We start from the raw sequence: 12,048 nt of genomic DNA on the forward strand, positions 1-12,048 counted from the left end.
ACCTTTGAAATTACGCATAACAATGCAATTGTTAGAGTTTGAATGCCTAAGCACTCTGTTGGGACCCACAGGTGTGTAAATGTTTGCCATAATCATTTTTATGCATGCATATGATGCAGGATTTGCTCATACGCGAAAATGATGATTATTAACAATATTTACAATTTACAAATATGGATATTTAACAATATTTAAATGTGCATCTCAATCACCATTACCTTCGACATGTCCCCTTTCTTTAGCAACACAGAGATTTAGCATTTTCCTGAGTTGCATTATATCCCCAAGGGCTAAAATTCGTGCACACGGCATTCAAATTTTAACAATGAGTGATTTCAATAGTTTTGAGACACCCTGTGCTGTAGCTCAGTGGTAACAACATGTACAAATATTTCATTCAAATTTTACGGCATTCTTTTAACTGACCCGCTTTCTATCGATTGTCGAGAGCTATCACAACAGGAGTAAAACCTACCACAGAACAGATCGGAATTTTTTACAACAACGGCTTTTCTCTTCATTTGACATATATTAAGGTAAAGTTGACCTACAGTATATATTTTCCAGCAGATGTGATCATTATTAACAGAAAAAAAGTATGTTTGCGAATGAGTATATTGACTATACATTGTATGATCTTAAATCTATCATGCATGTCGAGAAGAGAGTCACCAGTTTAACGTAGTAAAGCATTACATGTTGGCCGATTTATACAAGAGACGGATGATCTGTCTGGACGAATGATCCGTCTGACGGACACGACACACTATCTAGACGAACTATGTAGACGAATATGTCAAACGAAACGAAATCGCGCGTTTAGAAAGTGCACGGGAACTGGGATATTATTTATGTGGTAAAATACATGTAGAGTGCACAAGAGCCTTCGACTCCGTAGTTCGTCCTTAACCCGTATTTATACTAACAGACGAACTACCCATTCAAATTCGTGTAAATAGACGAACTATGCGGATAATTTGTGTTGACGGATGATCCGTCTGTTTGCCCGTGTTTACTGTTTACACACAGACGAACTAAAATACGTGTTTACACACGGACGAACTATATTTTGCTTGCCCAAGTTCGTCTTAAGGATGACCGCCTCCGGTATATAATTCGGGCCCATTGAGTGCAACGATTTAATTTTGACAGCAAAAAGAGGAGTTACTTAACACTCTATTTACCATCCAATACATGCACATTATTATTAACCACGCTTGCTCTTTTCAGCTACCTCTGTAGGCTGTAGCTCCGGCAGTGGCAAGAGCATTGCACCGGCATCGCACTGAAAGCGTAGACTCGATTCCCAATATTCCAAGAATTTCCGACTGTTTCTTGTTGCATGTTTGTGTATCATCGGGAGGCTAAATAACTGCATTTTATGCTGCATAAGGAATATATTATTAAATTCAATATATCCTCTTGATTTCCATGTCTGAGACACCCTATATAATATATAAGCAATCTAAAGCTATAAATGGAAGTCCGACGACTTGCGCTTTTTTTGTCCGACGACAGCGATATTTCCTCGACTATGTTGCACTGTATGATGAGCCACCCATTTAAATTCGTCTAAATATACGAACTATGCAAACTATCGCGTATTTAGTTACATCGAAGACAGTATGCATAACTCAACTCTAAAATGGACGACTTGCACTTTAGACTAATTCTTGATCAAAGTAATAAAAAGAAAAAATATCACCACAGCTACAAAGAGCGTACTTGAATTAGTGCAAAGGCAAAGTTTAGGTGCGAAATTTGGTAAAATACAGAAAATATAGCCATGCGAAGTTGGCATATTTTGTATACTTTTGTATTACGCGTCATTGGGTGAGGCTGAGTATGATATAAAGAATTGTAAAAGGATGCGCTAGGGCTTGGGTACCACAGCCCCTGAAGCCCCTGGTGTTGAACTTGGGCTCCCTTAACAGCGTTGCCATGGACACTGTAGTCGTTGTGAGAACGAATTAAAAAACTACATAGATTTGAGATTATGTTAGTAGAGTACAAGGAGTAAAATAAAGAGTTTAAAAAACTAAAGAAGTAGTGTTTGTTAGACAGAACATCTTTACAAGAATTATTCAGACCACTTAATAACATTGACCTATGCATTGACCGAGGTCTGAATAATTCTTATTATACATTAGAGTAGTAAAAGCAATTTGATTGCCTAATAGTTGACAGATAAATCGCGCAATCACGCAAAATTCAGTTATCTGCTAGCAGATAACTGAGTTATCTGCAAGTGAGCCTGCGGTGGTTAACAAGCGGTATTCATTTGAATGTATTCATGTATTAATAATTGATGTATTTTTGGATATTGCTATTAAATAAGGTTTTTCATTCGTTAATACTATGTTACTATTCTTCAAATGTATAATAAAACAATTATTGAATTCGGTTTTTGTGATATGCAGACGGTTGTCAAGGTCGAGGTAAGCATTATCAGCCTAGCCGAAGGCGAGGCTGATAACGCTTACCGAGATCTCGATAACTCTGCATATCATAAAAACAGAATTCAATAATTGTTTTATTATAATTCAATAATTGTTTATTATTATGCATTACTAATGCATCTCGATTGTGATTGGCTAAAAACCTACAGATAAATCTCATTATTATATACACAAGCGCCAGATATGAGGTATGCTGCAATTTCATTAGTTGGCTACTAGACCGATATTTATAGCTCATATATGTCTAGTAGAGAAAGTAAACAAAATGGCTGAAAGATTTGGGGAGTTGAGTGAAATAGAAATCCAAGCTTTAGTTGATAATAGCACACCAAAATGCACCGAAAGGGCGACAAAGTTTGTGCATATAATAAAATCAGCTCATATACGACTCGAGTTCGCAGAATAACTGTTAAATGTCTTGCCACCTACACGACATTGAAAATTATCCGTAGGTGACTTAATTTTTCTCCGCTAGTTTGTTATCAATAATAGCGCAGGCTTCCTCTCTAAAAAGGAAATACATGCATAATAAAACAATTATTGAATTCGGTTTTCGCATGATATCGAGAATTATCAAGTCTGAGTTTCTCAAATCTAAACTTCGGCTTGATAATTCTCGATATCACACTCAACCTCATCCAATAATTGTTAAATATCATGCAAAAGCCGAATCCAATAATTGTTTTATTGTATATTTAAAGACATCAGAAACGATTAAACGAAATTCATTGTTACTTATTTTATTTTATTAATGTTAATTTTATTTTCGCGCTCTTTGAGCTCAAGTTGCTGGCGCGCGAAGGTCTGGGCATGAGAGAGTCCAATAATTACTTGGTTTTGTTTTGTTTTTATTTTTTTTGTTTTTTTTTATTTTTCGTCGTCGCAAGTGTGTTTTGGCGCGAAATCTACTTGTACTTAAAATGTGTCTGTGACTGTTTCTATCTATGTCACAGTTTTGTCTCGCAAGAGTTGTGGTGCACAGCTTTGGCTAATTTTCCGATGTGCGATTCGATTTCGCTCGCATGACAGGGTTGAAAATTTAATATAACTATATAAGCGCGAATTCCAAAGGCAAGGTCTTGTTTGGATGTAAGTTCGATCCAAAAAATAATTATTGGACGCTGAGCACGTCAGCAGCTGAAATTACGTATTAAATGTAGAATATTGAGCCTGGATTTTGTGGCCTATACAAGATCCAAGCCTGTCCAAAGCACCGTCCAAAGGTGCAAAGCACGTAATGTAAGCGCGGCTTAAGACTAGTTCACGCATCTGCCAAAATCATACAGATAATTTAAACAATGCAATAGCGGCTAGCGGCCATGCATGTTGAATGGTCTCACTCAAATCTAATTTGTTGCCGTAGACAAGCTTCTGCAGCTAACATAGGCATTGCCTCATTGTGCTCTGTAACGTTTTGAGTATCTAACTTTTTTCACCCCTAGCAACTTTAGGGAACCTTTTTGTGTTGAGCAATTAACTTCTTTATTAACTTCGAGACAATTCATCTTATAATCGCCCATTAGGATCACTCTATACCATTACTTTCAAATAACAAAGGAACAGCCTAAAGTTGTTAGAAATGTTTTCATTCTTTTGGAAATTCAAAATAGCCCCAAAAAGGAGTTTAAGCTTCGTAATGGCCACTGATTTTCAAGAAATCAAATCAAATATTATTTTTGGTGGGTATTTCAATTATAGGTTTTTGGTATTCGTATTTTACCCATGCACCATATTAACACAACATATCTTCTCTTCACAGAACGGCTATGGTTTCATCAAAGAGACCACCTTCTCGTCTTCACGTAAGCCGAAGGTCTTACCGCATTATCAATGAACGGATTTATTGCAGACTGCAACAACGATGGTCGTTCGTTTTTATGATAGCATTGATTTTCGTACTTGTTTTAGTTACACATCACTTGTTCACCTTGAACATTCATGCCCCTATGTATTCTTCAACTGAAGGGGCTCATGATCAAATCGAAAGCGGGGTTATATCCGGGGAAGGTAAAGACAGGAAGACTATGGATGGGGCTGATGTTGAAAAGGATTTCCAGAAGCAATGGTTTAGGATGCAGCGTGCGAGAGTCGATTGGAAGGCAATGCTTGTTCCATGCGGCTATGTAAACTCAGTGGTAAATAGAGCAATGATCGGGTGGGGCGGAATGAACGCAACTTCGGTAAAGAAAAGTTTTGTGGAGTATACGGAAATTCGTCCAACCGGACAGTTCTCTAGAATCTTCATTCGTACAAGGACTACAGATGGCCGATATAAAGCAATAGGAGGAGACTTCTGGATGGTACGTTTGTGTTGATAGTTCCATTCTATTTCATGAAATAAAATAATAGCCAAAGTTAACAACCAGGCAACCATGCATGTCCTTCGGCGGCCGTCAAATGATGGGAGAGTGTATATATATATATTAATATATATATATATATATATATATATATATATATATATATATATATATATATATAGATATATAGATATATATATATACCCGTTTGCAAAAACGTTGGCCGCAGATAGATAGATAGATAGATAGATACCCGAAATCTAATTAGAATTCAGTGCATATGTTGTGTAATATGATTGAAATCCCATGCAAATGTATTCATATGCAATTCTAATTAGACTTCGAGTATCTATCTATCTATCTATCTGCGGCCAACGTTTTTGCAAATGGGTGTGTATATATATATATATATATATATATATATATATATATATATATATATATATATATATATATATATATATATATATATATATAGTCTTTGTCATAAAAGTGCTCGACAAAAGGAGCTATATACAACGTTTAAGAAGGCTATTTACACATAAAAACGACAAATTTGTTTCGAAAACACTCCAAAGTGAGTGCTCTCTCGTCAGGTCTAAAGTGTGCCAGCTAACTTCGGTCTTATATATACTCGTTCGCTACACGTTCTTTAATAAAAGCTTTCCTCCGTGACGGCATTTGTTAGCAAGTTCATGCATTTCTACTGTTTAATGTACCCATATGGGGTTTGCAAATTAATAAAAATTTCTCAGTGATGTATTAATTACATCGCTTGCTTACATTTGTATGCGGTTGCAATAAAAGGAAGCAATAAAATCTTTATTGGTATGCCAATAATTCCTATAAAGTATTGACCGCTCTAATTACAATATATGTATATTTATATATTACGCACAGAACTAATGGTGACTATGTTTTTTAAAAAAGGTAATCTTTTCAGGACCTGTTAATGTCACTGCGACAGTTTTTGATCACAACAACGGTAGCTATGAAGCTATAGCCTTACTAGTCGATCCAGGTTACTACACTATAATAGCGATTATAGAGAGAAGTTTGTGTGAAGGATACCGAGAACCAAAGCCGTCGTTTTACGCTTATTGTAAGTTGGCATCTGTGTTGGTATAGCTATATGAAACAGTTCATTATTTACGGCAGGAGAGGTGGGTGAGATATGGGGGCGGGGCTTGAACATTTCGTCAATGAAAATGGGGGAGTTCAAAGTTTTCAAATAAGTATCGATATATGTGGGCTATTTTTATTTTCAAACAAAATTGGGAAATTGAAACTTGCAATTTTTAGTTTGGCTGATTGTTGGTAGCAGTGATCCAACAAAATATGAAATATCCGAAAATCGCCCATCCATTCCCTCTAAAAAATAATAAACGATCGTGTGAAATAATAAAATGTCGTTAAATCGTCTGATTTGCACAATTCTTTGAGGGAAAACAATGTGGCATAGCGACGTCAAATTGACTACGTTCTAAATCGTAAGCTGACGCCAATGAGAGTGAACGATAAAATACTTGATTTCATTAAGATTGATTTGATTTGTTTGGATTGAGAGAATTAATACGCTTCTGGTTCGGAACTGATAAGATTTCAAAAATTGCACTGCCTGTCGTGCAATTTTAGTATGAAGTCAAACTTGTGATTACTAATCGCATTTTGTAACCACGCGTTTGATTTCACAATCAACACTTAATTACCCTGGACTTTGTGCAATTATACTTAATTTCTTTAAAAACGATAGCCCTTGATTAAAAACAATTTTCAAGGGGCAGTTTCCATGCATGCAAAATATTAAAAACATTATTGTACATGAAATTTACCTGATATAACTATATGTTAACTATATGCGTCCTATTTCCATAAATTTAAATTTGGAAAAGAAAAACAACAAAAAAGTAAAATTTACACATCATATGGCTATTGCGAACATTTTTAAACTGACCAATAGATACTTCAGTTTTTACAACATTGGGAAAACTATTTTCTACAGCATCGCTCCAGAATAACCTATGCTCTATTTCATAAAATTAGTTTTAGCCTTCTGAATTTGAAAATTTAATTTGAGAATTGCTTTTCCTTTCTTCATCCTATTAATTAATGGTTGCCAGCTATATCTTACCATTATCAGCTGTATCTTTTTACTATTTGTGGATTGATAATGGCGTATACTTATTCGGATATATTTTGTGCATTTGGCGCATGATTTTTCATGCAGTTGTGTTGATTATGGTAATCATGGATGTGAACGTCTTCACTGACCGAAAGGATCACTTGCCATGCATGTTCATGATTGGTATGCCTGCTTCATGAACCTATAATCAGTTATTTATTGCCACTGAGATCTATCACTTTCATCATCAGATCCTAATATTAATATTCATAGCGACAAAATGATAATTATCTAACAATTAGTTATTACATTGTACAGGGTGTATAAAAAGGCAACCACTTAATTAATATTCATATTGTTATTAAGCACAATAGTACCTCTATAATTGTGTAGTTCACATAGTGAATATTTTTGAACACTGAGTGCGTGCTTATCTTTTTTGATGCACCCTGCATATATTTAAACTCAAAGATAATAACTTTTTATTGTTTTATTGTCGAACTAAGCGGTGAATGTTACATCAAGACCAGGGCGCTTATATATATATATAAGCGCCCTGATCAAGACCGTCTGGATTGAAGGGATAAGCCAGAAAAATGTACCGTAGTTTTGCTCCAATGCGTCAACGTGACGAAAGTATTTTTTCTTTGAAACAGTTATGAAGGGTCATTATAAGCGGATATATAACGTTTCTGAAGAGATAGCCCCTTTGCCACCGAGGCGTTTTTACGTGTGGGGAGGTATAGATACCACAAAGATCAGGTTTCATGTTCCAGAAAGCCGTGATGATGTGGAAAAAAGACTGAGATGTAAGTTGTTTCTTTTTTGAAAAATGTTTTAAGCTGTTCTGATACTAAGATATTGGTTTTTGTTGAGCCGTTTGGACTATTACAAAAACCAGTGGCAGCGGGGGACTGGGGACTTCTGTAGCGCCCCAAAAATAAATATGAAATGGCTTAGCCCCCAAAATACATGCAGTAAAGACAAGACGGACAAGTAAAAACACTTCGAAAAGAACATTGAAATTAGAGATTATATATGGACACATGCATTCGTATTCTTGGTTTCCACCGTTAACAATTTTTTAGCCATTTTGTGGCAGTCAGTGTGAATTTTTCAATTAGCCTCCCCAAAATAAAATATCTTCCGCCGGTCTTGACAAAAACTAAATTACCCGTATCATATACTACAATTTGCGCTAAACTAAAGTATATAAAAGGCGAACTAGTTCAAGGGTTTGACTATATGTTTTAAATATATTACGAATTTTGGATTGTTTCTCAACTGTCAGATCTAAAAATCGTTCTTTTGAACCTCGAAACAAAGTGCAAAACCGTTCCGAATCGAAGAGTCTCGACGTCCCTTTCTGTTTACCAAACATAATATAAAGAAAAAAGAAAATACGCTAATACACGTACGATACTACATATAATTGTAAAGTTATAAATCATTATAAAGGCTGTTTTTACATTTAGTCCCAACTATATCGTTAACATGTCAAAATAGTTCATATTTGAGTAGTATTAGAATTTTATCGATATTTTCATATCGATGAAAATGCCTTACTCAGGACAATCACGACCAATTGATGGTGAAGTCGTTTAAAAGATATAGGCTGGGTTTAATGGCCTGTTTTTTATTACTATACGTCGAAGCTGAGTAAATGACACCTTAGAAGTAAACGATTTTAAAAGCTAATCTACGAGTATTCGAATTATGTGATGATATTGTTTTTTTTATCCAGCTGTTTTTCACCATCGCTCTTGCGCTACAAACTGTCGTTCGATATGGACTGGCCTCGGAAGATGGATTGGTAAAGTCTGGAAACCGTATCTGAAAACAGATGACCATGATTTGAACATGACTCGTGTGGCAAAAGAAAGACGACAACCTCTTGAAACTTTGTACATAGTCGGTGACTCTACGAACAGAATGTTTTCGCAAGAATATTTTCACAGAAAAAAATTATGTCACGGAAAAAAAATTTGGAACAGGTATAGTCCTGTTTTCGCATATTTTCTAGGTTCATCGTCTAAAATTGTTATATACACAATCTGATTGCTCTTCATCAAAAGCGCAAGCCGGGCTTTTCTACCTACGCTCCACGGCTTAATTAAAGCCTGGTTCGCGAGGTTGGCTCTTCACTAGACCGATATTAGCTCGTATCTGTGCAGTTAAGAAAGTGGTCGAACGATTTGGGGAGTTATAAAGCCAATGAAATATAAACTTGGTGAGAATACACCAATGACTTGATAAAAATACACCAATGGAATGAAAGCATTTTGCAACGGTAGGTTAAGACTATAGGTTTAAATATTTACGGTTTAGTTTAATCCGGACCGTTGTCAACAAACAGCAACAATCACTGAGCGAAGAGGTTTTACACCGCATCAAGACCATGCATGTTTCAAATGCAAATTTAACATTTGTAACTAAACTTAATGGATTTCATTTTTTATTCAGTCGAAACCCTTAAAAAACCCTTTTGCCCTTAAAAATTGTTCAATAATGTTGATTTCATAGCGATCCAAGCATAGCGTGCCTCAATGCCTCAATAATTACTCAGTTCATTGCCCATGACGAAAGTAAATGGTATAGTCTAATCAGCGCAAATACTTGTTGCATGCATGGAAAGGTGGCTCCCTGCAGTTTATTAAAGTTTTGGCTAGAAGACTAAACTTTAATCCCCGAGGGTACTAATTCCGCTCGGAGATTGGGAATTGCACCCGCCGAAACCCGGGAGAACATAGCGGAATCCAATGTTGTCCAAATTCTATGTCATGAACGGTCGACGTTGGGTGGTTTTGTAATGTAGGAGAAATAATTCATAATCTGCAAGCTTACAAGTGTTTTCAAAGGGCACGTGTTTACTTTGTTTATATCGTATATGTTTCGCGCGCGGTAAGGATGAGCTGCATTTGTATAATTTTCAGCTTTGCATGCCGTTTATTTGTATAACTTTCAGCTTTTTATGCAAACGCATAAACCTGTGAAAAACTATAATTACACCTTTGCTTTAACTTCAAAAAGTGTTTTTGAAAGTGTAATTTGAATTTTGACATCAAAAATGCACACGTACTATAAATATGAGTATAGAACTTTCAGCTGTCGACTGCATGTAGTCACAGAATAAAATAACATTTGAGGTTTTTTTCTTTGTCTGTGAGGATTTTGTACTGTTTTAATCGTTTGAAACTTCGATTTTAAACTGCTGCCATGGTGTAATGCAGCAAAATTGAACTGGCAATGTTTATGTACACTACCAAGCGAAATTTCGGATTAGATTTCGGCTCTACATATGTTGCCAAAAAGTTATATTAAAGTTTAGTCTTCTAGCCAAAACTTTCGATGGATTAATATCTCTGGTCAAAATGTGTGTTTGACAATTTCAATAAACTGTAGTAGGTAGTCACCTTAAAAAAATTAAAAACGTGGATATAAAAGAAGTTAAAGAACTAATCTTTTGTCTTGAATTGGTTGTTTTAACAATCTATTTTTACAGGATGGTTTCCATCTACGTATACCGGTGATAAATATATTTCTGAGAATCGCCCAAATCGAAGTCGAACAACAACCCATAGAAACACTGCCTAAAGCAAAAAGCTGTTTTATAGTGGGGCAATCTAGCTAATCAACATAGCTAACTTCCTCGTAATGACTTGGACGCCCGGCGACTCGGATAATACTTAAATTAACCTCGAATTTCACCCTTTTCAAGAAAGTATTTTACATTTTATTTAGATGCATTTGGCGGCAGCAAAAGATTTTTCCACTTGAAAAAACGCCAAACCCGAAGGCTGTGAAATTTTCAGAGCGCTATGGAAATGTTAGTGAACGTTTTAGGTTCAACGTTTATCTTGATTCAATTCGAGCTGCTTTTCAAGCCGAGGGAATGAATAGTAATCGCAGTTTGCTTATTCTTCACTACAATACACACCAAACAAAATATCTCACATTTGCCCAGTGGAAAAAACTCATTCACGAGGTGATCACGTTGCTGAAGAATAGACGAAAGTTGTTTGGTTCTCAAGCACAAGTGGTTTGGAAAACTATGACCGCCGTCGGCTACACAGGCGCATTCTACCAATTTGAAGGAATGTATCACACGGCATTTGTAAGTATATTTTGCTTCATTGAATACGAGTTACAGGTGTATGGGACAGTTGGCAGGTTCGGAGATTGACGTCTCTCGTACGTGTTTTTGCCTCTCGTAGCAAAATTCACTCGAAAGCCGGAGCAAAAGTTGAAAATACGTAGTTGAATTTACAGCGTGCAGAATTCATATTAATTAATTTTATACTCACACAATAGTGGGAAAATCGGGTAGTTAGATGCAGAGAAACAGGTTGTTTTATACATATGAAATAAATCAACTTTATGTCCACTTTTGCTTTTTTAAACTGAAGAAAACCACAAAAATCCGAGGTTCGCGAGCTACCACGCCCGGTCAAGTGAAGGACTTGGGTGCAATTTTCGTCATCTTTAGCTCCACTTTTAGCAACGAAATCGCAAATTCCTACTCCGTATATTACATAAAGAGAGCTCACTGGTTTATACGTTGCCAAAAATGTATATTTTCTTTTCTATATTTTCTATCATATATATTTTCTTTTTTATGTAGCGCATACGACTTTTTGCGGCTTATGCATTATCACAAATGTGTAAAGCTGGATTTGAAATTTATGATGTGTATCCAATGAGTGCTTCCACTTTAATTGGAGCAAGAGATAGAGTGCACTTTCTTCGTGGAGTTTTTTCGAAAGCAATGGAAGCATTAACTTGGTGGTATCTGTCTAATGATAAACAAAAGACTACGGACATTTGTTTCGAGACGTAGCTTGCATTTCAGTTGAAATGCGAAGGTCTGGGGAAACGGTCCAAGAACGGGTGCCTGACGTAAATTCAATTATTGAAGTGAAGTGTAGATCAGCGAAGTTATGAGATATAAGTCGTCTGAGAAAAAATACATCATGCATGCGAAAACATGCATGATGTATGCAAAATAAAGTTTTGTATGTATGTAGTAATTCTTATAATTTTTGTATGCATGTAGTAATTATTCTATTTCCCCAGAAAACTTGCCGGGCATTGAAAATAATAGTAGATTGAGATTCCTAAGCCTCAATAGTTGATAGAAATTCTCAATATAAATAGGTATCCACTATCT

The 12,048-nt window shown here is 35.8% G+C and overlaps 1 protein-coding gene across 1 annotated transcript; it reads left to right on the top strand.

The window, feature by feature from the left end:
• Positions 1–448: 448 nt before the first annotated feature.
• Positions 449–12,048, top strand: LOC114527728. Its single transcript, XM_028549427.1, has 7 exons — positions 449–536; positions 4,219–4,759; positions 5,690–5,861; positions 7,538–7,690; positions 8,626–8,875; positions 10,623–10,995; positions 11,503–12,048. The coding sequence occupies exons 2-7, from the start codon at positions 4,226–4,228 to the stop codon at positions 11,716–11,718; spliced, it is 1,698 nt and encodes a 565-aa protein (XP_028405228.1). The 5' UTR covers positions 449–536; positions 4,219–4,225; the 3' UTR covers positions 11,719–12,048.

This window comes from Dendronephthya gigantea, unplaced genomic scaffold (assembly GCF_004324835.1).
Source record: "Dendronephthya gigantea isolate DGI-Jeju-01 unplaced genomic scaffold, DenGig_1.0 000001F, whole genome shotgun sequence".
Classification (NCBI taxonomy): Eukaryota; Metazoa; Cnidaria; class Anthozoa; order Malacalcyonacea; family Nephtheidae; genus Dendronephthya; species Dendronephthya gigantea.

Bases quoted from the DNA above. Each gene is read 5' to 3' on its own strand.
- LOC114527728 (XM_028549427.1), top strand. From the start codon at position 4,226: ATGGTTTCATCAAAGAGACCACCTTCTCGTCTTCACGTAAGCCGAAGG. The intron at 4,760-5,689 runs GTACGTTTGTGT...TTTTTAAAAAAG, and splicing joins TAGGAGGAGACTTCTGGATG to GTAATCTTTTCAGGACCTGT. The intron at 7,691-8,625 runs GTAAGTTGTTTC...TTTTTTATCCAG, and splicing joins TGTGGAAAAAAGACTGAGAT to CTGTTTTTCACCATCGCTCT.